Source organism: Heteronotia binoei, chromosome 1 (assembly GCF_032191835.1).
Source record: "Heteronotia binoei isolate CCM8104 ecotype False Entrance Well chromosome 1, APGP_CSIRO_Hbin_v1, whole genome shotgun sequence".
Taxonomy (NCBI): Eukaryota; Metazoa; Chordata; class Lepidosauria; order Squamata; family Gekkonidae; genus Heteronotia; species Heteronotia binoei.
This window is the reverse complement of record NC_083223.1, coordinates 244730371-244756167: the sequence shown is the minus strand read 5'-3', so window position 1 is coordinate 244756167 and position 25797 is coordinate 244730371. Positions and strand designations below refer to the sequence as shown.

General features: G+C 44.6%; 1 protein-coding gene across 1 annotated transcript in view; it reads left to right on the top strand.

Moving 5' to 3' along the window:
• Window positions 1-25797, top strand: part of EPHX2 (epoxide hydrolase 2) — a 75445-nt gene that overhangs the window by 8358 nt on the left and 41290 nt on the right. Inside the window, exons 2-10 of the mRNA XM_060250406.1 lie at window positions 4268-4352; window positions 7027-7186; window positions 8238-8428; window positions 9273-9395; window positions 13907-13978; window positions 14535-14630; window positions 15435-15513; window positions 18347-18381; window positions 20724-20750. Coding sequence (XP_060106389.1) covers window positions 4268-4352; window positions 7027-7186; window positions 8238-8428; window positions 9273-9395; window positions 13907-13978; window positions 14535-14630; window positions 15435-15513; window positions 18347-18381; window positions 20724-20750 — 868 coding nt within the window. The remainder of the gene's footprint in view (window positions 1-4267; window positions 4353-7026; window positions 7187-8237; window positions 8429-9272; window positions 9396-13906; window positions 13979-14534; window positions 14631-15434; window positions 15514-18346; window positions 18382-20723; window positions 20751-25797) is intronic.

Sequence of the window (25797 nt, the reverse complement as noted above, 5' to 3'; positions counted from 1 at the left end):
TCAGCATCTGACCTTCCAGGGAACAGTCAGGGTTGATTTCCCTTAGGACTGACTGATTTGATCTTCTTGCAGTCCAAGGGACTCTCAAGATTCTTCTCCAGCACCACATTACAGTTAATTGCCTTTATACCAGTTTAAGTTAGATTTAACTTAAACTGGTATAAAGGCAATTAACTGTAATGGTTTTCTCTCTAACAGTGGTGAGAAATTATAGCTTGGTGAAGAGGTGCTGAGCTGTCAGAGGTTTCTATCCTCCCGCTTGGACCTCTCTAGGGGCTGTGGGTGTTAAATCATTTCAAGTCAGGCAACTTTTCTGCTCCCCTCTCTCCTCCTCATTCTCTTCCTCTCTGTTTTAACAAAAGTGTTGCGGTTCATGTGACCCACTTCAGTTTAGGGAGTTTCATTCTACCAGTTAAGCCAGACACTGCAGGACTAGTGGCATGACAAATATCTTCATAGATACCATTCCCCCACTCCTTAATTTTTTGAAAGGGGAAGAATCACTGAATATCTTACTCAGAGATGCTCCTCCACAAGCCTGTGTAAATAGCTCCTTCGTTCTGCAACAATGTCATCCCATTGGACTCCTGTAGCACCAGTTCAGATCTTTAGCAAATTTGCACTAAGCAGGATCTTACTTGCCTTATCCAAGTTGGAGGTAGGCTGTGCTCCACTGGGAGAAAGACCCTCTTGCTCAGCCTTTCTGGGGCCCCAAAAAGCAACACCCCACTAATGATGTAGGTCAAAAACAGTCTGTTTGCAGGCAAAAGGAAAGTGCAGGTCTCACTGCCACAGGAGGTGGTGGCGGCCACAAGTATAGCCGTCTTCAAGAGGGGTTTAGATAAAAATATGGAGCACAGGTCCATCGGTGGCTATTAGCCACAGTGTGTGTATATATAAATTTTTTTGCCACTGTGTGACACAGAGTGTTGGACTGGATGGGCCGTTTGCCTGATCCAACATGGCTTCTCTTACGTTCCCAGGTTGACTTTGCTTCTAATGATGGGGTCAAGGTTGTCTGCATTGTATTATATACAAAGTTAAAATCCCAATTTGGAGACAAAATGTCCATTGTTGGAGTCATTTGTAAAGCTTTCTTTCCTAGTCACTAAGCCTCTTTGTTCTACTTCACTGTTAAATCAGTCCTGTGCCTTGTTACAGTTTTCTTTTGGGAATGAGACTGAAAAATGACTGGTGTGCCTTGAACACATCAAGTGACTCCACAGCTGATTCTGGATTCACTCCCCACCTTCTCCTACATCACCCTGAAGGAAGTCTTGACCCTGGAAGGTTTATCAGCAGAATAAAGTCTGCTAAGAGATGATGTAAGCAAAAGGCAGAATTATCTGCTGTTGTAGGGGGAATTGCAGCCTTCCCTGCCCCATAAGGTGCCTCTTTGTTCTTCTGCTGCCTAACAAAATCACCCAAAGAGGCTACGATGAAAATCCAGATGCCCTGATTCTTAAGGCTTCTCTAGAATGCTTGACATTGTGGGTATCAAACAGACCATCCCATCTCCCAAGGAAAGAACTGTGTCTGTCTGTTTGAAGATGATGCCTTGGTCTGTCCTGAGCCTCACTGCTGGCCTTAGAGGAACTGAGAAGAATATAGGATGTATTTTGGCTGCAGCTGTATCCCTGGTACCTTAAACCCTCTCCTGATAACCTAGTGTTGGTGCTTCACTGTGATGAGGATGGCCAGCTGCTTCTCTGTGTTCTCTGTCTAGAGGAACATGGTGTAAAAGTGCTCTTGACTCTCTGTCTTGAGGGCTTTGAGTTTTCATTAAAGAGCTTTCTCTGTAAGGGAGTGTGGCAGTCTGTTGATATGATTGTTCTGGTCAGCCCTTTTCAGCGATACTAACTTGTTGACAAGGCACATAGGATGGAGTGGAATAAGTTAACAGCTCATATAGGAATTATGCCCTGATCGTTAAAGATGCGATGCCTATGCTGAAATCTGTGCTGCTGTTTCCTCTGGGCTTTCATTACATTATACAATACGGGATTTAAGCACTTTTAGAATGTCCAGGCAAATAATACACCTGTAGGGCTGTGCGTGCTCTTCAAAAGTCCCTTTGGCCCTTGAGCGTAGGACCGATTTCCAACTAAACTTACACTGCTCTCACTCTCCTCTTCTCTGTGGGGCTGCTGTGGGATTTCGCACAAATCATCGAGTTGCTCTGCCTCTCTTCAAGTTCCCTCCACAGCGGGCAGGATCCTCTGAAAACCGGTTTCTGTCTGCCTTGAAGGGAACTTGAAAAGGGCTGGGGCAACTCACCACCTTGAGGTAGCTTGTTCAAAATCCAGCAGCAGCTCCGCAGGGAAAAGGAGCAACAAGACCGAAACAAGTTGAGTGGGGAATTGGTTTAGGTGTTGGTGGCTTCTGTGCCTACAAGCCTTGGTGGCATAACAGATTGTGCTGTCTAGGGTTTGCAGTGGTCAGAGGTGGCAAGCCTGTGAATAAGAATTGGTGGAGGCCAAAAGGAATAGGCTTTTCTTGACCATGGCCTGTGTGTGAGCTTCCCAGGAGCATCCGCCTCTCTGATGGTAGGAATAGGATACTGAGCGGTGTGAGCCTTTGCTCTGATAATCAGGGCTGCCTTATTGGCACCTGCACCCTTGTCTGTTCTCCTTCCCTGATATATCTTGTCTCTTGAGTTTCTAACCCTAAAGGCAGGTGCCTGTCTCCCTTGATTGATATGAGCTACTTGGGCAAGTAGTTCTTATCTGTATGGCAGGATATAAATAAAGCAAGATCAGACAGTTAATTTTCTTCCCCCTTTCCCTTCTGCTGGAAAAAAATACGGAAGAGGGCATCCAAGGTGCTCAGGGGACTGGAGCACCTTCTCAATAAGGAAAGGCTGCAGAGTCTGGGAACTTTCAGTTTAGAGAAGAGACGACTAAGGGGAAGGTATGATAGAGGTTAATAAAATTTTGCATGTGGTGGAGAAAGTTAACAAAGATAAATTTTTCTTCTGCTCCCAGAATTCTAAAACTGAAGCGCATCCAATGAAGCGGATATGCAGTAGATTCAAGACAGACAAAAGGAATACTTCTTTTCACAGAGAGTGATTAAAATGTGAAATTCACTGCCAGAGGATGTAGTGATGGCCACAGGTATAGACAGCTTTAAAAAAGGATTACATAGATTCATGGAGGGTAGGTCTCTCAGTGGCTCCTAGCCATCATGGCTGAGGGAGACCTCCGTGTTCAGAGGCAGTCACTGAAACTAGCCAATCTTGTGCTTCCAGAAAGATTTTAGAACTCTTCTAGCTAATATGCTGTTAACAAAAGGTTTTGTTGCAAGTGTGTTTCAGTGTAAATTGTTATAAAGTAATGCACAATGCAGGGGCACAATCCTAACTTCTGGGAATGGCAGGTGGTGCAGGGGACGGGAGGTTCTTTAAAATTTTAATTTAATTATTTGTGCCCCACCAGGCACCCTGGTGCCTCCCCCCCCCCCCCCCCGAAAAAAACCCTGGTTTCAGGCCTGAGGCAGACAAATGTCAACCAAGTCATCTAGGGGCTAACTAGAGCACACTTCCAGTGAGGAACAGTGTGGGGAGACAATGCACTTCATCCTGAATTTGAACTTCTTGGAAGTCCTGGTTGGTCATTGGGGGAAATGAAATGGTCTGATCAAGCTGTTCTTACATGTGTGCTAAAGTATTTCTGATAAATTAGTGATGCCAGAGATCTTTGCAGCTTTAAAGTTCCAACTTGGTTCACAGTACAGAGCTAGTTCGCACTGCTTTGATTGGGGCATAATAGTCTGACCCCTTTCACTGGCTGTTTTCTTTGTCCCTGCTCAGAGTTCAAAGCTTTTATTGCCTGCTGCTCTCCTGCCAACCGCATACAGCTCCTCACATCTCAAGGCCTCATGGGAGGTCTTTCCTAGCCTTTCTCTTCTGGTTGAACAGGAATGGCCTCTACAGTGTCCTTCATTCATTGTTCTTCCAGGCATAGTAAGGCAGTCATGCTTTCCTCTCTTTCTCAGCTTTATGTCTTGATAGGTCTGTGTACAAACCAGGTTTCCGCATGTAGACACAGAAAGATGGAGGCATGTTGCCCACATGTTGTTTGCCTGCTTTGGAAAATACTGGTTATATGCTGGTCTTCCTGCAGTTGTGTGCTACATAACATGTGGAAATGCTTTCACTCTTTCCTGCACAGTTTTCAGGAAACTAGTTTTATCCACTGTGGCCAAGCAGAGTTGAAGCATGGCCATCTTCAGTCCCAACTTTTTTTTTTTAACTTTCATCTTCTAGTAACTTCTTCCAAGACGTCATTGTGCAAGCAGGCCAGGATGGGCCTTTCTCCAAAGCAATGTGTGGTCAAATTGGACTGACTCAGGTAAGACTCTGTCTTTCTTTTGGGGGGGGGGGAGCTCAGTGGTAGAGTTATCGCTGTCCATGCCCATGGTTCTAGCTTTGATTGCTGACCTCTCCAGTTTCACAGGTTCTGTGATAGCAAGGCTGGGATTTGCTGCAGTTTTGGGGGTCGAATGGTGCTGGATTGTGTTGGGTGGGCTCTTTGTACCGCACATGGTGTCACACAAAACCAGGTGGCAGGAGGAGCTGAAAGACATTTCAGCCACTTTACTTATGCTGGATATGTCTGCATGTTTATATTTATTGATTTGTTATTTTCGACTTGTAACGCACCCTTCCCTCAACAAGCTCAGGGCAGGTAACAACAATTAATCAATATACAGAATTAAAATTAAGTCATATAATAAAAATAATATAGCACTCTAAAAACGACCTTAGATTCTGCAGGTGGCAGTATCAAATTTCATCTCTCTCTCTCTCTCTCTCTCTCTCGGCTTGGCTTCACGAACGAAGATTTAAGAAGGGTGCAATAGTCCACGTTTGCTGCAGGCTCGCTATTCCTCCTATATATCCCTCGGCTGGTATAAAACAGATAACATACCCTTAAGGTAGCAGGTCAATTCAACAAAATTATTTTCAGCAGGGCAATTTCAGCAGGGAGGCCACAGACTGATAAAATAGTTGAAGGCCTGGTCTTGCTGTTCTGTGTGTAAGCTCTGTCTTACAGTCCTTGCTGGGCCCTAATCTCTAATGGGAGCTTGTTCCACCAGGTAGGGGCCAGGACAGAAATGTCCTGGCCTGGGTTGAGGCTAAGTGGACTTCTTTTTGGCCTGGAATTACCTGCAGATGTTGATCTATGGAGTGTAAAGCTCTCCAGCGGGTGTATGGGAAGAGGCGGTCCCACAGATATGCTGGTCCCAGGCCGTTCAGGGCTTTGAAGGTCAGAACCAAAGCCTGTTTAAAATGATTTAACTCTCCCTTAATTTTATTATTTCATTAATTATGCGTAGAACATAACCTCACCCTTCGCAGATCAGCCTGGGCAGGACAAAATGATGCAGGCAGTTCTTAGGAAGCATATCAAGCTTGGTGGACCATCAGTCTTATTTTGATTCAGTGGCTTCTCTGGAGTCATGGGGATTGAAAAAGCCCTGGAGAGACTTAAGCCTCAGCTGTGAGGCAGACCCATCCCTCTGCCAGCCAGCCTTTTTCCAAATCAGCCTATATCAGGGGTGGCCAATGGTAGCTCTCCAGATGTTTTTTGCCTACAACTCCCATCAGCCCCAGCCATTGGCCATGCTAATGGGAGTTGTAGACAAAAAACATCTGAAAAGCTACCATTGGCCACCCCTGGCTTATATGATAGCAGAATTTGGGTGAGGTCTATGCCAGTAGTAGAGCTGGTATTATGTGTTTGACAAGGATCTGAGAGCCCTGGGTTCAAGGCTCTACTTTCCCATCAACCTCACTGCATAACCATGGGTTAGTCAACATACTCTCTGTCTAACCTTTTAAAAAATCTAATTTTGCAGAATTCTGTTTCATAAAATCAAAATGTAACATAATTTCAACACATATTGGGTGCTCTGTAGGGTAGAGGAACTTCTTACAGCCTAGGGAGCCATCCTTCCAACCTAAGTGCTTCCTTCCATTAGAGGAAGAGCCACTTAAGCTGGGGGAGTCTTCACACTTTGCTTCGTGGTACAGTGCAATCCATTTATAAATTAAGGAAAACCAGTTATAAACATCCGTATCTAGATGAAGTGTTTAATTTCCAGAATTTACTAAAAGGATTCAAAATCTTAATGGAAAATAGTCTAGATTGTGTCATCTCCTGAGCAATCCTCAGTAAGCAGGCCTCTCTCAGATGTTCAGAAAAGGTTCGTTTTTATTGATAGACTTATCATAGCAGTATGACCTTGTGTCAGATCTGGCTTTTACCATTGGGGCCAGTTCTATATACCCCCTCTTGGGCTGTTATGAGCCCACCAGAATTCATAACAAAACCCTGCGCAAAGCAAAGCTAACAGTTTCTCATCCAGCCCCCCCCTTTTGTGTTAGCTGGTGCTAAGGCAGTCTCTGAGGAGAAGATAGCATGTCCTTGAAGTCCAAACATGAACACCTCCATCAGGGCAGAATGATTATTTTGTACGTTACAGACGAAAGCAAAGTAAGCTAAGCACAGCAGAGCCTAACTACCCCGAACATTCCCAGTACAGTTACAGCAATTACAGAAACCAACAGTATTCATGGCAAGGCCCCTTGACTATTCTTTCTTCCTCATTTCATTCTCACAACAACACTGTGAAATAGATTAGGCTTAGAAATCCTGAGCTCTCTGGAGAAACACACAACATAGATTATCCTTAAGATTATCCCTGTCCCAATCTTTCATCAGTCTTCCAAAGTTGGCAATTTCTTACCTTTGTTAGGACCTGCTGGAAGTTCCGGGGCCAGTCACAGTTCTCTCAGAACTCTCTCATCCCACCTTATCTCACAAGGCACCTGTTGTGGGGAGAGGAAAGGAAGGCAACTGTAAGCCACTTTGAGACTCCTTAAGGTAGAGAAAAGCAGGGCATAACTCTACTCTTCTATATCTGAAAATGGGCCTCCCTATATTTCTCACCAACTTCTTTGGTTTTGGTGGGTTTTTTTGTGCTTAATTCTCACATTTCAACTTGATATGTCTAATTCAGCTTGTGGCAGAGTTAGATGAAGATTGCAAGAAGGCGGCTGCTGCCTCTGGACTCTCCCTCCCAGAAAAGTTTTCTGTTGCTCAGGCTTTTGAGGATGTGACAAATGAAGAATCACTGAACACACCTCTTCTGCAAGCTGCCTTGACTCTGCAAAACAATGGTAATGGTTTCCATTGTTGAAAGGGATGCTGGAGGGCAAGCTAGGGGAACATCTGCTGTTTTGTCCTTTATAAGTCCCTGAGTGAAGACATAATAGTCCTAGGAGGGGTTTGCTTTTTTTGTGAGCTAGTGTTTGCATTGTGGGAGTCTTGGACGGGAATCATATAAACTCTTCTGCATTCAGTCTTTTCCAAATCATACACCCTCTTATGATCGAGATGTGCCCTGAATTTTGATATACAGATCGGGGAGATAACCTAGTCTTTTTTGTAGCTTTTTATTGTAGTAGTTTGAAACTTTATTCTATTAAAGAGAGCAGAGCTTTTTTGTAAAATGTAGGAGTATAAAAGTGAATGGTGTGAAACGCTTATACTTGGGAAGCTAAGAAATGGGGGCAAATTCAAAGAAATGGGGAAAAATTACCATATGCTTAACCATGTATATATTCATGTAAGAATAGAAGTAGTCAGTGTGTTTTCAGTGAGTTCATAATGTAGAACCTCCTGAGAATGTCAAAACACCATGGGAAGGACTGGAGAAAACCACATTGCAAGAGAAGTTGGCCTATTTCTAACCTAACTGACCAGATTAATTATTTTTATTTATCTTTCAATGAGTGAAATTCCCAGCCCTTTTATATGTATAGGGGAGGGCTGGTGGCTCAGTGGTGGAGCATCTGCTTGGTAAGCAGAAGGTCCCAGGTTCAATCCCTGGCATCTCCAACTAAAAAGGGTCCAGGCAAATAGGTGTGAAAAACCTCAGCTTGAGACCCTGGAGAGCCGCTGCCAGTCTGAGTAGACAATACTGACTTTGATGGACCAGGGGTCTGATTCAGTAGAAGGCAGCTTCATATGTTCATATGTACATGTGAAAATGTGCCATCAGAACATGCATTTCTGCATGACAAGAACCAATGCACATTCTGTGCCTAACTTTGGGGGCAGAATGAAGATATTCCTTGCTGTACAGACTGCACATAATTCTGGCTCTACTTGCCCCTGCCTTCATTTCTGTTGACTTGCCAGCTGATCCCCCTCCACCCAACATTTCAGGTTTCAAGACTGCTGTCCTTACAAACAACTGGGTTGATGACAGCCCCCAGCGACACAGAACAGCACGCATCTTCTATCTGCTGCGGAAGTACTTCGATGCAGTGATTGAATCCTGCCGTATTGGCCTGCAGAAACCAGATCCCAAGATCTATGAGTACACCCTGGAGATGCTGAAGGCAAAACCTCAGGAGGCAAGTTGCACACTGCTTTCTCGATTTGTTCGTTCTTGTGGAAGTGGGCTGGTTTATTCCTTTCTGGGTGATGCAGATATGGAGTTGCTTCTTATGAGGTACAGTGGAGGGAAAAACTGCTGGAGATGGCTTGAGATCCTGAGCGAAGCCAGTGTAGGCGAAGAACTGGGCTTACATATGTGAGATCTGTGTTCAGATCCTCATATCAAGTATGTGTCCTGGCTGTAAGTTTGTTTGTTTTTAATTATAAGATCTTTATTCAAAATCACAATGATTATAACAGTAAAAGTTAAACACCTAATATTAAGTTGGCTCTTGTATCTAGAGTATCTATAGGCTTTCCCATTACGTGCATGATTCTACCTGCATTTCTGCTGCAGCTTCCCTGGGGGAAGTGGAGTGCAACATTTGCACATTCCTTTTGCCAAAGGAGCATGGGAGAGTTGCTACTCTTCTCCCACTAAGGAGTTGTAGATCAAACCAGAAGCCTCTGAACTGCCTGGGGAGGAGTGCCCGAAGAAGTTGGCAGATCTCAGATGTCTTTCATTTCGTTTCCCCTACTTCTATGAGGAATTTTTCCCGTTGGGAAATGGTGGGGTCACCCAGTGCTTGTGGTCAGGGCCCACTGTCAGGCTGTTGACTTCCAGCCATGCCAGTCCCCAGCACCACCTTTGCCTGTTCCCCTAAAAATAATGTGGATAGTAATGGCAGTTTTTCTAAGTGCAATATCTGGATTACATGAGAGCTTGAATAATGTACGGTAAGGAAGCAGGAAGCCCTCTGAACAAGCCATTCAAGAAAGATTGTCAGCTGATGCCTGGATCCGACTGCTTCCTCAATCTAGGTTATTTTTCTGGATGACATTGGCGCCAACTTGAAGCCTGCTCGGGAGCTGGGAATAGCCACCATCCTTGTGAAAGATGCCGACTCTGCACTAAAAGAGCTGCAAGATCTGACTGGGATTCAGGTGAGTGGATGGAGTGGCTAGCCCTGAGAACAGAGAGGTTCTCTGGATTTCAGTCCTACCCACCTCATAGGGTGTCTGTTGTGGGGCGAGAAGACATAGGAGATTGTAAGTCGCTCTGAGTCTCTGATTCAGGGAGAAGGGCAGGGTATAAATCTACAATTCTTCTTCTTCTCTGGTTCATGTAGTAGCTTAAGGGGAAGAAAAAAACCTTTGCAGATCCTGGAGGAAAGAAGAAATTTTAAATGATCAGGAAATTGCAACACTTTATGAATAAGGGCTGAAGGCTTGGGAGCTGTCTTTTGGGGGGGATTTATAAATTTATCATGGTATATTTATTTATTTAATTCCATTTATATCCTGCCCTCCCTGCCGTTTTAGAGAATAAACAGTTTTCTCTTCTAGCACTAACAGTGTTGTCCTAAATCAGTGGGGTTAGAAGGGTGGGACTGTGCTTAGGATGGCACTGCGCATCATCCAATGGCATTGTGGATTCAGAACAGACACAATGGGATGGTTTTCCTGACACAAGCTATGATAATGAGAATTTACTGCCGTGAGGTCCAGGGATGACCACTGGCTTAAATACCTTTTAAAAGATATAAAAGATTTTATATCCTGGAGGGCAGGATATAAAATCCAATTAGTTAGGCCTACTCCTAAGAGATTTTTTAGAATAAAAGAGATTAGTTAGGCATACATGAAGCCAATAACTTGCTTCTGCTGTTTTCCTGTATACTGTCCCCGATCCTGGATGCTTCTTTTAACCATGGTTTGTTTTAACTTGGCAACCAAGGAGTAGCCGATGATGGTTAAAAGGAAACATCCGGGTTCATGGGCAGTATACCTCTTTGTACTGGTTGCTGCACAGGGAAACAGCAGAAGGAGGTTATTGGTTTTGGGTTTTGCTTCTCTGCTTCCAGAAACCTCCATCTGATCATCATGGGAAATGGGATGGTGGGCTAGATTGAGGTGTGATCTTCTAGTGCAGCAGTCCCCAATCTTTTTGACACCAGGGATTGGTTTTGTGGAAGACAGTTTTTCCATGGAACCAGGTGGGGGTGGGGAGGGAATGGTTTCAGGATGATATATTTGTGCACTTTATTTCTAAAGTGTTTGGTGTGGTGGTTAAGTGTGTGGACTCTTATCTGGGCGGACAAGGTTTGATTCCCCACTCATTCACTTGCAGCTGCTGGAATGGCCTTGGGTCAGCCATAGCTCTCGTAGGAGTTGTCCTTGATAGGGCAGCTTCTGGGAAGAGCTCTCTCAGCCCCATCCACCTCACAGGGTGTCTGTTGTGAGGGAGGAAGGTAAAGGAGATTGTGAGCCGCTCTGAGACTCTGAAATTCGGAGTGGAGGGCAGGATATAAAATCCAATGTCATCTTATTACTACATTGTAATATATAATGAAATAATTACACGACTCATGACCCAGTTGCTACCAGACCTCTGTTCTAGTGCAGATCTTGCATTCATAGATAGCAGGTAGGTATATTTGAGTGATGATATAACAGTCATGGCCTTTTAATTATTTGACAGGAAAGTGCCTGTTTTGTGCTCTGTGTAGATGAGAACTGTCTATTTCCCCCCACCTTGCTGATGATTTCCATGTAGCTTGCACATTTTTTGCCAGCTTCTTATTGGCAATGCCTCAAGTGCTGTGTGACAAAGAATGTCATGAGCCTGAGAAGAGGCTGATGGTAGAGCACTCTGTACAGGGTAAGGAGGTAAACTGCTTCAAGGGGCTGGATGGGACTCCTGATGGCAGCAGTGCCTGGCATCTTCACCTTTCCAATGTTCCTCTCTGACTGGCTGGTTTGTCTTTCACTTTCCTCCAACTGGTTCGTCTTTGGCTTTCACTTGTGTAGCTAATGGTTCACTCAGCAGTGTAAACGTTGCTCTTTTGGAAAGAGCAATAGACTTGTACCTTTGCACTCCAAGAAATGCAGGGGTTTGTGCTGCATTCTTTAAAACTAATTCAAAAGGTGCTATCAGAGGGCAGGATTGTTGGCTGCCCAAGAGCCTTTCTGGATCACTCGCCCAGCCTCCTATCTTCCACAGTGGTCAGTCAGATGAACTCCAAAAGCAGCCTAACAACAAAAAATGAAGGAGATGGGTATTGGCAGGTATACCACTTCTGTACCTAGAAGTTTTGTTTGGTTCTGCTGGTTAATAGCCATTGATAGAGCTGTATTCAGGGAAATGCAGAGGATTAAGTCTAGCCCATTTGGATCCTCTTAACTGCACTGTTTATCTTCCATTATGGGCATTTTAATGCAGAATTCAATGGATTCTTGATCTTTTTTAAAAGAAAAAAGTGCAAGCTTCCAAACCTCACACCTATGTTTCCAAAAATGTGTTAGCAGTAAAAGTGTACATGGGATCGGGACATGTATGTTCTGTATGATTGAGACTCCTTGTATATGTTTTTAAAGTCCTTCTAACCCACCTTTCCTGAAGCTCATGGTTTAGAGTCTCTTTCCCCTCCCTGCATGCCTTGTTACTCATTACTGAACAATGCCTGTTCTGAAACAGCATTCTATGCCAATTATTAACCATCACAGTACTTCATTCCAAAGTCTACAAAATCTCATGCATTGAGTCAAGATCAAAGCGTACAAATGGATAATGTATGTGGAGGAAGCAAAGCTGCTTAGCTTGTGTTGATGCACACCATTCCAACTACTGGATTGGGATTACACTTTTTAGGGTGTGAGCGTGTTTACAAACACTCTCTGCCCCAGCACAGAAGGCTGATTTGAATCACATCTTAAATGAGGTGCTAGAATGAACAAGCAGAGCTACAGTAAGAGGCCCAAGAACAAGAAGTTTTAGATGCACAGGGAGAAATCAAAGGGGATAATGTGAAGAGGAACTGTGTCATATTTTATTTTATGGAAGCCCTTTTTTAAGACTGCTTTTCCAAGGTGCTAGAGAGTTGCTTTAAAATGCCAGTGAAAGAAAATGCCCCAGCTGTCCACATGGACTTGGATGCCAGGGTGGGATAATAGAGGCACTGATAAACTCTGGGTAGAGAATGCAGCCCATGGCTGAGTGGTATAGCATTTGTTTTACATGCGGAAGGTCTTAAGTTCAGCCCCTGGTATCTCCTGTTAAAGGGATCAGGTTGTCCATTATGTGAATGACCTTTTGACTTTGTATAAGGCAGATTTGTCCATGTGAATCCTGGGTTCACATCTCAGCATTGCAACTGCAACTGTTGCTGTTACTCAGAAACACTTCTGCACCATACCCTTCATTAAAATGTGTAGCAAACTGTCTAAAGCAGTTGATAGTGGATCACACAACACCATCTAAAAACTAGCAATAAACAAAAATCAAGCTGCATAGAAGTATTAACTTAAAACAATTGTCCAAAACAGCAGCTGGTAAAACAACTTAGTAAACTCTGAAGAGACCAGATATAAGAAAAGTCACCAGCACCTGTTTGAAGGACTGAATTCTCAGACACCCAAAACTTTAACTAAACTTGCTGCCAGGTGACCCAGTGAGAGAAGGGCCCTCCAAAGCTGAGGTGCCACTACAGAAGACCTTGGCTTTGACCTTCAGCCACTTTATCTCTGAAGGCGATGGCTTATCAGGGTCACTGCAGAAAACCCTTAATGGAAGTGAACTATTTACCCTTCTCTGTGGATATTAAGCTTCCTATTGGGGGTTTGAGCTCTGAAGCACACAATTTGCTGCATTGGGAAAGGTGTCTGCTTGAGACTGGGGTGGGGTGCGGTGAGAGTAACTGCTGGTCACAGCTGGCAAGAGCAGACTAGTATCTAGATGACCCCTGTTTGAATGATGTTCTGACATGGAAGCTTGCTGGGTGACCTTGGACCATTCACATGCTTCACATGGTGGTACTGAAGATAAAACAGACGGTAATAAGCTGCTTTGAGTCCTTGTTGAAGAATAAATGAAGTAAATATCAATTTATATTTTGCTTTTCTCCCTGGGGACCCAAAGCAGCTGATAATACAGATAAGCCAAGAGGCAAAGCAGAGAGAAATCTTCAAACTACAAAGCAGGTATTTCTGTTCCCCTTTAGCTGGCATATTTTCCTGCTCATTGTAGGCTTCAATTCTCTGGCAAAGAGCCAGGACACTGGAGTTCAGGTTTTGAATACCTACAGCAAAGGAGAAACAAACCAAGATGGAAATTCTTCAGTTGCTGTTATCCAGCTAGCAGGTTCTTCCCTGCTTCCTCCCTTGCCTTCTGGCTTGGCCAAGGAGCTCATCAGGCAGTTGCCTAGCATGATAACTTGCAGTTCGCTCCCTCCCCTGCTTCTGGTTGCATTCCTGAAACCAAACCACTTGCTGAACCTATCTGCAAGAAGATACTTGAGCAGAGCAGTCGACAACCCATGTCACCTGAGAGAGTCAGAACCCTTCTCTTTCTTGAGTGCATATAGCTCCAGGTGATAGTAACCAAATACTATATCTCTCACAGTATGCAAATAACATCTGAAATATGTCTCCCTCTCTTTAAACTGTCTACCGCACAGCTTCTTGGCCAAGAAAACTTGCCACTCTCCTGTGATCCGGAAAATGTAACCCATGGCTATGTGACTATCAAGGTAAGAGCAATTAGGTCTTCCTAACAGCCGGTTAATGGGGAAAGAATTCTTAAGTCAAACTGGAGATGCATTTTTGCTGCATAAATAAACAAGGCAAAAAGTTGAGCTTCCTTGTCACCTTTGCCATGCGGTAAAGGATTTTATGGGTAGGAAATTATTCTAAACATTCTCCTTAGTAAGGGATATAGTTCTGTGACAGCAGCCCACACTGTTTGGCGCTTTTTAAAACGTTGAAAGGAAAAGGGGGATATTTACAGTGTGCCTGTCTCCCTCTGTCCCAGGGCTTGCAGCCAGTTTTGTGAATGATCAGTGCTACCTCTGTTGAGGGCTTTCATGCTGCCTAGAAAGAACTGAAATCTGAAGTTTGGGGCAGTTTCTGGCTCACCAAAGGGCTCGATTATGGTGGGGTGATTGTAAGAATATGACCCAGCCTTTGAACTGGGAGATTTTTCATACTTTTCTGTGATCTTCATGTCATAATGAATTGGGAGACATATAGACATATGTGGTTTTGGCATTGCACAGGTATAACCCAGACTGTATGTTTCTCCCTTAGCCTGGTACCCAGCTGCACTTCGTAGAGCTGGGTAATGGCCCTCCAGTTTGTCTTTGCCATGGCTTTCCAGAATCCTGGTTTTCTTGGCGTCACCAAGTAAGACAGCCTGCATCTTTGTGGAGATGAGGATGACATCTGTTACATAAAAGAGGATCTCTTTGTAGTCTCTCCCTTGCCCCTGCCCTTTGTAGCTACTGAGTATGTGGTTGGGCATCAGTGTTACCAATGGAGCAGACTGGGTCATCCTTACATATAAGTTATGGCAGGGGTAGCCAACGGTAGCTCTCCAGATGTTTTTTGCCTACAACTCCCATCAGCCCCAGCCAGCATGGCCAATGGTTGGGGCTGATGGGAGTTGTAGGCAAAAAAAAATCTGGAGAACTACCATTGGCCACCCCTGGTTTATGGGGTCAAGCAGCATAGCTACTTCCTTAGTGAGGGTTTGTTGATGTTTTCACAAAGCATCTTCCAGCGCAATGCACCAGAGATTGAGAGTCCTTTCAGCTCCTATGTCCTCCTGAGCAAGACTTGGAAGGGTATTGATTTTGAAGGGGGGGGGGAGTGAGAGAAGTGGCATAACCTCTGTTTCGGGGGCTGGAGAATGTTGCACAGAATCTGTGAGAGGGAACTTGTCATTTTGCATTCCATACTATAGATGTCTAGGATTTGCTATATCTGTCTTGCTAGAAGTGACTCATGGAATGAGCCTTGTAACCCTGATAACCAGTATATATTGATAAGTTGGGTTTGGGGATTGAGGCCAAACTGCACAGAATTGTGAGGGAAAGTTTATTATGACTTGGGAGGGAACCAGGCAGTGAGTGGCAGGAGAAATGCTTTAATATTGAATCTCAATCTGATATGATCTGTGGCAACTCTCATACTGTTGTTCCACCTTAGATCCCAGCACTTGCTGAAGCCGGTTTCCGTGTCTTGGCCTTGGAAATGAAAGGCTATGGGGTCTCCACAGCTCCACCAGGTGACATGACATTTTGGTCATGAAATAGGCTTTTGCTGATTCATGTATGACGCTGCCTTTTACAGAGTTGGACCACTGGTCCAGTTAGTTTAGTACTGCCTGGAAGTGGCTCTCAATAACGCCTTTCGCAACCAGATGCCTCATATGGTTTTGCTCACACAGTTTTCTGTCTACAACTATTTCAAGATATATTTGGCATTTGCAACTTGGATAGGTATGTTCTTGGATCCCCTGAAATATCAGGAGGATCCTTGAGAGCACTTGTTGCTTTGCATACTGCATTCGTTGGCTGTTGTTAATATTGTTGTATGAGGGCCCAAAAACACATCTGGTTCTGGGCACAATTGCTATTCAGTTTTCTCTTCTCAAAGATCATCTTGTTCCTATTTTCTTTTGCTAGGGCATAATGAATATGGAACATAAAGTTTAAAAGCTGAGGCTCTGATGAAATGCACATGGGCAGAGGCCTTTGGGGCTTGATTTCTGTATCTCCCCTCCCCTACTTACGTTCTTCTTTGTCCCTTGTGGAGGCAGTCCTCTGGCACTAGGCACTTTCCCCCTCTTTAAAAGATGTGGGTCTTACCCAGGATCATAAGAAAGTCTTCACTTGGGACCTAAAGCTCAAAAGAGTTGCCACCTGTGAGGTACAGGGTATGTAACAAAAGAACTTCTGCTAAGGATCCTGCCTAAAAGTTCAGTGGATGAAAGAGTGGGATTGTTTTCTAATTTCTCTCATCCTGTGGTGTACCTCCAGCTCTCCTCTATGGCTGTTAAGACCATAAGAAGAGTCTTGCTGGCTCAGACCAGTGGTCCATCTAATCCAGCATCTGTTCTCAGTGGTCAGCCAGTTCCTCTGGACAGGCAACAACAGAGCATAGAGGCTGAATCCTTCCCCAGATGTTGCCTCCTGGCTCTGGGAGTCAGAGGCTTAGTGCCTCTGAATGTGGAGGTTCCCCTCAGTCACCATGGCTAGTAGTCATTGATACTTATCTCCATGAATCTGTTTAATCTTTTTTAAAGGCTGTTTATTCCTGTAGCTATCACTGCGTCCTCTGACAGTGAATTCTACATTTTAATAACTCTTTGTGTAAAGAACTATTTCCTACTGCTTTGAGGGGGGGGGGGGCATGTTCAAGAACAACATTTCATGAGGTATTTTGGCCTGCAAGGGAGGTTAGGAAAGCCATGCTCTGCACACTGAAATCCTTCTGCCTGGAAATTGTAGGCAGGAACCAAGCCCATGTTTCTGATAGTCAATTGTAGTGTGTTCTGTGTTCAAATCTGGACTCAGCCATGAGGCTCACTAAGAGACCTTGAAACAATCTTTTTCTCCCTCTCCCTTGCATTTCCTTTCTCTATCAGCCTTGTCAACTTTGCAGGGCTGTTAAGGATAACTCCAGGGACCTTGAAGTCTCTGGTGAGATACAAAATTATGTCTTGAGCAAGACTCTGAAGAGGCACCATAGAAATAGTCTAAATACAAGTGAGGATTTTCTTCAACCCATGCTTAGAACACAGTGGGAACCTCTGAATCCCAAGCTAGCCCTCTAAGCGATATCTGTGCTGGATAAAGCTGTCCAGCTGTGATATGCAGACTCCCAGTGCCTTTGCTTGCTACTCTTGTGAGCCAAGCCCAGTTTTGAGTTATGCTTTGCTGCTAAGGCAACACAGCCATTTCTGGCCTTTATCTCCCATTTCTACCTCTGTTTACAAGAGCCAGTTCTGCTTGCACACCCTTTGCAAATGGAGCAGAACTGAAAAGCGTGGAACATTTTGTGCATGAGTGCAAGACAGATGGATCTGGGTTCAGAATTCCCAGGCTTCCATAGGGACCTATATCCAAATAGAAACTTAACCTAAAGTGTGTTGCCTCAAGATCTAACCTCCCTGGGTTGTAGCTGAGTGACATCTCCCTTGAAGTGGCGCAGAAAATGCTTGCTAAAACACTCGCTGTAAAAAAACCCTTGGTGTCTTTAGCTACTGCCACCTTGGATGAGGCTATTGAAGTATGCGCATGAGCATGTGTGCATGTATACAAGAGAAATAGCTGACCAAGGATAGAGCATTTATAACTGAAGATGGACTTATAATATATGTGGACTGTGCCTGCCTAGGACAAGTTATACTTTGCATACAGATACATCCACAAGTCCTGCCTGGCTTTTTTTTAAAACAAAGACAAAACCTCCAGAATTAATGGAGTAGGGAAAGAAGGGGATGCTTAACCCTTTCTTTGCAGGCAGCTTTTTTACTCAAAATCTACCCAGCCCCTGCCTGCTTTCTCTCCATTTGGAGGTTCCTGGTGTGGGTTTACCTGATGGAGGGAAAGCACCTGGGGGGAGGATAGCAAATAAGCAGCAGCAACCCACCTGAAAATTGCAACCTCTAGGGGTTGCTTTTAATGTTTAGGTTGGCTTGCGTGCTACATATAGCTTGATTAAGGAGTGAAGCGTTCAAACGCTAACAAAATGCTGCAGCCTGACCTAAGCAAGCTGCTGAAAATGTGTAATCCTAGGACGTTAGAAGGACCAGATGCAGATACACTACAGATCAGATGCATTGTAGGGAGCGGGGCTATCTATGAAGAATGGAACCTCCATTTTGGGGGGCATCCTACTTTGGAATTTTGTAGCCTTCTTAAGGAAGGAGCAGAGTTGCATCTTCCTTAAGCATAAGGTTGCACATATTCAACAGCCAATTCAGCTGCATTGGAAGCTCCTTCACAGCCTGGAAGGTGTGGTGTTGATGCAAAGAGGCGTGTGGCAGCTTTTGAACATTAAAAATAAATTTAAGGACACTATAATGACTTAAATAATTCATTTTGTTGTTGCAGACATAGAAGAATACTCCCAGCAAGAAATATGCAAGGTAGGTCAATCATGTCCAGAATGCATTCTGTGTTGCTTATGCCTGATGTGTTTTCTCTCGCTTCAGTCCTGAGGAAACATTTAAACTGATAAGAGCTCGGGGGTGGGGATGTGATGAGATTAGGGGAGACGGGGGGTGGGGAAATGAATACATAAGCGAAGTTTAGTTGTTAGTCAGTTTGGTGTAGTGGATAAGTGCACGGACTCTTATCAGGGAGAACCAGGTTTGATTCCCCACTCCTCCACTTGCACCTGCTGGAATGGCCTTGGGTCAGCCATAGCTTTCGTAGGAGTTGTTGTTGAAAGGGTAGCTGCTGTAAGAGCTCTCTTAGCCCCACCTACCTCACAGGGTGTCTGTTGGGGGGAGAGGAAGGTAAAGGAGATTGTGACTGCTCTGAGATTCAGAGTATAGGGCAGGATATAAATCCAATATCATCATCTTCTTAAGTATTGGGCAGATAATCTCGTCAGCATGCTCCATCTCAACAACATACCATTGAATGGATACCTCTGAGAGCCAAACTGGACACAGTGCTTTTAAAAGAGCCAGATCCAATGCACACGCCACTGCAAAAATGGGGAAATAAATTCCCGCTTGACCTGTTTTGGTTTGGAAAAATGGTAGGGGGAAGGATGGAGCCCCACTTTCCTCCCACCAGATAAGGCTCCTGCTAATGAAGAAGAAGAAGACTGCAGATTTATACCCCGCCCTTCTCTCTGAATCAGAGACTCAGAGTGGCTTACAATCTCCTATTTCTTCTCCCCCCACAACAGACACCCTGTGGGGTGGGTGGGGCTGAGAGGGGGCTCTCACAGCAGCTGCCCTTTCAAGGACACCTCCTGAGATAGCTATGGCTAACCCAAGGCCATTCCAGCAGCTATAAGTGGAGGAGTGGGGGATCAGATGACATTCCTTGTAGCTTCTGTGTGGCTGTGGGGAAAGTAAGTCTGATCCAGAGTTGCTGACATTGCTCTTCTGTGGTCCGAGCAGTGAGTGTGGCCTGTGTAATAATAATAATAATAACTTTATTTTTATATCCCGACCTCCCCCGCCGAAGCGGGCTCAGGGTGGCTAACAGACATGGAGATCCCATGATTCATATAAAACAATGTAAACAATTTTAAATATATCAATTGCATAATAAATTATTTAAAATAGATAAAATGTATAAAATGGGTGCTAAATACTGTAATCATAATATCCACAAGATGGCTAGATGTCCACATGTCAGATTAATCGGGTTCTATCTCGAAAGCAAGCTGGAAAAGAAATGTTTTGCAAGCCCTGCGGAATTGGTTCAGGTCCCGCAGGGCTCGCACCATCTCTGGAAGGTGGTTCCACCAACGAGGGGCCATCACTGAGAAGGCCTGCTCCCTAGTAGCCTTCAACCTAGCATCTCTTGGCCCAGGGATTGTTAGTAAGTTCTGAGAGCTAGATCTCAGTGCTCTCTGGGGCACATATGGGGAGAGGCGGTCCCTTAGGTAGGCAGGTCCTCGGCCATATAGGGCTTTAAAGGTAATAACCAGCACTTTATAGCGAACACGGTACACAACCGGCAGCCAATGCAGATCCCGCAGTTGCGTGGATCACAGTTGCTAGGTCGCTGCGCTCCAAGAAGGGAGCCAGCTGCCTCGCCCTCTTGAGATGGAAGAAGGCGGATCTAGCAGTGGCGGCTATCTGGGCCTCCATTGATAGAGAGGATTCCAGTAGCACTCCCAGGCTTTTGACTTTGCGCACTGGTACCAGTGGCGCACCGTCAAAAGCCGGTAGGGTAATCTCCCCTCCCGGTCCGCCGCGGCCCACGCAAAGGACCTCAGTCTTCGCCGGATTCAACTTCAGCCCGCTCAGCCTGAGCCAGTCAGCCACGGCTTGTAATGCCCGGTCCAAATTTACAACCTGAAGGGACTTAAGGATGAACTGGAAGTTGGTGGGTGAGTGAGGGTGATGGTGAAGGATGAAGAAAGGGAGGCTTGGGTAGTTGAGGGAAAGAGCTTTCCAAAAGAACACTTTGAAAGGTGGGAGGAGGACCGTTTCAGCCTTCAGTAGTCAGGAAGGATGCATCAGAGAATGAGGATGATTGGCTGAAGGAACTGGTAGTCGCTGGGTGAAAAGTGATCCCAGTTTCCCGCTGTATGTAGTTTCCCCTAAGGAGTTCAGGAAGGCCAGTCTCCCTAATGGGGCCTAATTCAGATAATAATTCAACGTAGCCCTAGTAAGTTTGATGCCAGTCACAATTGATGTTGACCTGTACAAAGCTGCTAGAGTGGCTGCAGAACACAGGAGGCAGCTGGTTGCTAGAGAAGACCTGGAGGGCTGACCTTCTTCCGTTTTTCTTTCCTTAGGATCTGGTGGTCTTCCTGGACAAACTGGTAAGGATTTAGACATTTTTAAGCACCTCTGTTTGTATTCTGGGCAGATTCATAAGAATCTCATTTAAGAATCTGAGATGCTTGCATGGATCATCCCTTCTTTGCTGGTCATATGTACCAACTTGCCTTTCTTTATTCTGAGGCACAGCAGAATAGAATGCTCAGGGGACAGAAAGGATCTGGGCTCAATGGTCAACCTGAGTATGAGTGACAGTTGGGTTTCTCCTGTGCTCTGGAGGGAGATGACTTTACCCAGACTTTTGGTTTGAGGCTAAAGAGCAGAAGAAACCTTTGCAAAAGAACTTTGCTCATTAGCTCTGGTGTGCCATATTCTGCAACTCAAATCAATTCCATTGTTTGCATCCCTTTGTCTTTTTTTCCATGTAGCAGTGTAGCACGTTCTTCCTATATCCTCTGATTAGAACTGTCTAGGAAGGAATGGTAAATGAAATGGAAAGGCTGTTAGTTCAGCCTTGTAATTTTTTAGTGTATCTTGTTTTGGGGGCAGGAAGGATAGTAAAGGAAGATCCCCAGTGACTTCACCAAGCGACGGAAATGAATGTTTTAATCAATTCTCTCTCTCAGCTAAGGATTTAATATCAGAAGCATCCTCTATCGGGAGATGGATGGTTTGTTAGATGTGGAGAGTCAGCCATCCAAAAACACCCCCTCTCTCTGCTTTTCCTATACCCTGTGTTGTAACTAAATCTTAGCTCTGTTTTGAGTTACAAATTCATATTGTTTCTGAGATTCATGTTCCAATTTCATCCCAGTATGCATAATGATGGGGCAAAGGGGAGGACTTACTTATGAGCATTTCCCCTTGTGGCAGCTTTGATTTTCAGAATGTGTTAACATTCACTCTGCATCCACTCTTGGTTATCTATATGCTTGTATATTTTGCTCCACTCCCCAGAATCAGCTGTCTGCTCAAATGACCATCTCTTAAAGAGGTGTATTCTGTCAGTGCTTGGGATAGGGTCTTCTCAACCACTCTGTGAACTAAAATGGCTTGGGACAGAGCGGATTGGATCCAACCAGCTTTTTCTGCAAGTGAGAAAAGGAGGAGATCCCCTGTGACTGCCAAAAAAGACTCTGATGGGACTTGCATATAGAAAAGCTATGTGGGGTTGGTGGCTATAGCGAAGAATAATCCTAAACAGGTCTGCTCAGAATCCTATTTGGGTCTATCCAACAGGGCCAGGAAAGTGTTTTTAGGATCGCTGTGTAATGAGTGAAAAAGCCAGCTGGATCCAACTCTGACTGCTCTGAAGTTTCCTATATAACCTTAGCCAAAAGCAGGGATTTAGATTCATTTATTAGGAGATTTGTATGCTGTCTGTCCAGAGACCCACAAGGCAGTAAGAAACAATACCAGAGCTCTTTTTGAACAGGAATGTACAGGAACGCAGTTCCAGCTGGCTTGGTGTTGGAGTGTGGCCTAATGCACAAATGTGTTCCTGCTGGGTTTTTTCTACAAAAAAAAGTCCTGTGTGAAACAATGGTGATGTCATATGAAGCTGCCTTCTACTGAATCAGACCCCTGGTCCATTAAAGTCAGTATTGTCTTCTCAGACTGGCAGCGGCTCTCCAGAGTCTCAAGCTAAGGTTTTTCACACCTATTTGCCTGGACCCTTTTTTGGAGATGCCGGGGATTGAGCCTGGGACTTTCTGCTTCCCAAGCAGATGCTCTACCACTGAGCCACTGTCCCTCCCCCTATAATAGTATCCTTCTTAATGCTCATGTTACTGAAATGTATCTTATGCCAACAAAGGTAGCTGAACTGGAAAAAAGAAAGACACATTGCCAACGGAAAGGAGCTTCAATGGTTTAGTGACTACAAGACCCAAATGGAACTTTTCAGGGGTGTGGTCTGATATGCAAATGTGTTCCTGCTGGGCTTTTTCAACAAAAATACCCTGAGCAATACAATAAAATCATAAAAGCAACAGCTGATTCTCTGCAGTCTTGCTCCAGTGTTCTAAGTAATACTTCACTGGCTGCTTTGATATACAGCCCCATTCTAAGCAGAGTTGAATTAACTTTGATAAGGGTGACTGGAATAGGAATGTTTAGTCGTGTGCTGGCTCTTCGCATTGATTATTATTGGCTGTACCTAGGTGGCTTTGATGCTTATGTTTTTATAGAAGGGTGGCTAGGAAGATGAAATATTAGGAAGCAGAAGTGTAATGATGCCTGCAGCTAAATACTTTCAGATGCCATTGGGATAGGCAACAGGCACTAAAGATACAGATGCTATCTGTCCTTTCAGATGGGCTGGACATCCTCCTTTTCTCTTAGGGGGAGCAGAGTCTGTCTCTAAGTTCAGCAGCAGCATTCCGCCTTTCCATTCATTTCAGCTTGGGTGAATTCTTCAGCTGGGAGAATTTTTCACATTCGTGGTTTTGGGTTTTTTTTTGCAAAGCTTTAACTCATGAGGTGATACAAGCTACCTCCTGTATTTGGGAGAGGCAGTAAAACCTTGTCTCAAAGCCTTTGGAATAGTCAGACTGGCTTTGTGAAAGTAGAGTTTCATGTGTGAGGTTCTGTGGTTTTTAGACTAGGTAGTGTGTATAAATAGTGGCAGTTTGTTTTGGAACTGTTCTGCCATTTTGGTTATTAGATATTGCTATAACTTACGTAAAGTGCTTTGAGTGAACAGGAAAAGCGGTATATGAGCAATCTAAATTTGATCCATGTCTTGATGTCAAGTTGCTCCAAGGTTATTTTTATTAGATCTCCTTTTTATGTTCTTTTCCTGTAATAAGAATAACTAGTTCTTGAGTGGCCTTCTTTCCCACAAGAAATCTAGGCTTCTTTTATCTCACTAACTTTGCTTGAGTAATGCCTTCCTAGAATCATAGAGTTGGAAGGGACCTCTTGGGTCATCTAGTCCAACCCCTGCACAATGCAGGAAACTCTGATTCATTCCTAATCTGAGATGTTGATCAAACCTAGTGGATTTCATCCAAGGATCAGTTTTGATTCATTTTCTACTGACGAGCAGATCTATATCTTCCTTCCTTTGGTTGAAATGTGCCAATTTCACTTTCCCTGACCTTCCCTGACAAAATGGATTCCCTTTCTCTCTTCTGATAAATGGTCAAGTCCCGAGCAGAGAGCCAGAAAGAGAGACCACCAGATCATCACCTCCCTACATTAAATAACAATTCCTCCGTTAACCTCTCTGGGGACATTAATCTGTCTTGACAATATAATTAGAATTGTAGTTGAGTTTGTCTGCCCCAATGAAAGGGAGGGAATCAATTCAGGATTTATTAAAATTAAGTTTGTATATAGAGTGAGCTGTTTAAGGGTTGGTGTGGGGAGGGGGGAAAGAAGCTGCAGTGTCAGCACTGGCGGGTTTTGCTTTTTCTCCCTTCAAGCATGCATCTTATAAAAGACTTAACACCCTTTTTGAAGTCCTGACCCAAGGAGTGATTCCATTTTTCTAGAACAAGACAATTCACCCACTGTATAATATCACTTTATAAATATCTCTCAGTTGTGCTGTCTCAAATACGTTTTTCACCTCCGATTGAGCCTCTGGGTTCAAGAAGCTCCGTGTGATGGGAACTAACACTGATTTCTCACTAGGCTTGTTCTGGTCTCGGAGCCCTTTTCCCCCAGCACTTCTGTCCAATTTCACACAAGTTGCTGCGGGGCGGAAACTTGCCCCTCCTCCTTCCCGTGGCAGGCAAGATCCTCTGAAAACTGGTTTCTGTTTCCCGCAGGAAAGAGGCAAAGCAAGTTGCTGCCCTGCAGCAGCTTGTGCGAAATCAGACAAATGCCGGGGAGGGGGGCGGGAGGGCTCCAAGACCAGAACAAGCCTAGTGAGAAATTGGTCTAAATTTTTGCATATCGGCTTGAACTAACCAGCCCAGTCTTTTCCTGCTGCTCTTTATAGGAGCCATTGTCTTTTCCAGCATCAATTTAGGTTTGAATGGCAAAGAAAAGAAACATGGAATGAGTATAGAGGCAGGAATACCCCACAGCTGCTGAATATCATTTTCTTCCCTTCAATGATTGAGGAGTGAGCCCTGGAAACCAGCACCCCATTGAGTGCCCCATATTTTCTCTTCATCCAGTGTGGAGTAAAGGGATCTTTAACTTTGAGCACAGTGAGGGAGGTGAAAAATGTGACCTCTCAGAATGGAATCTCATTAAAGCCAGGTAAAACCCTGCTGGCTCCTCCCTCCCCCACACAAACATTGCAGTACCTCCTTCTCTGCTGTCCTTTGACTACAAATCAAGAGCCACATTTCTGAAGAGAGGCTCTGTCCTCTCTGGAGTTCATGTGGCAAGTGTGGAGGCGGTGGGAGAAGAAGCGAAAACATGTGGTTTTCTGGCCAAGCAGCTCCAACTTGTTGGAGAATGCAATCATGTTGCCTCCGTCTCTCAGTGGGATCTTCTCAGAGAGGGCTTCAAACTTTGCCCATGCTGGAGCAATGACTAAACCACAGTTGCTCACACCTTCTCCCAAAAGGGGATCATAGAGGTTCGAAGGTTGTCTTTTCCTGTTTTAGGGCTGGGTGGCGGTGGTGGTTGTTCTGGTGTGGCACATTGTCTATATTGCAAAAGTGATGGGTAGATCAGACTCTTCTGATTCCAGGCATGCTGAGAGATGCTTCAGCTTGTTGTTCTCTAACACCCTGACATCCCTTCACTCCCCAGTCCTTGTCCCAGTGACTGCAGCCACAGCTTGACTCAAGGAGCGGGAGGTGGGTGTGGGGCATCTGCCCCTCAGCACAAACGCCTCCAGGCAACAAGGCAGGGAAACTGCTTGATAACCCAGAAGAGCTGGTTTGGGTTTTGTTCTACCATGGTGATGTAGCACTACTGGCTGAATGCAAAACCTGATGAGATTTGGGGCTTTCCAATGCCTGGAGCTCCCAGCTTTGTTGTTGGATTTTTTTCTAAGTACCTTGCACATGAGGCTCAGTTTGGACTGGTACTGGAGAAAGAAGAGATGAGCTTTACCATCTCACCTCTGAAATTTTCCGAACCTGGAACTGCTCAGGAATACTGTTTGCTGACTGGGCAACC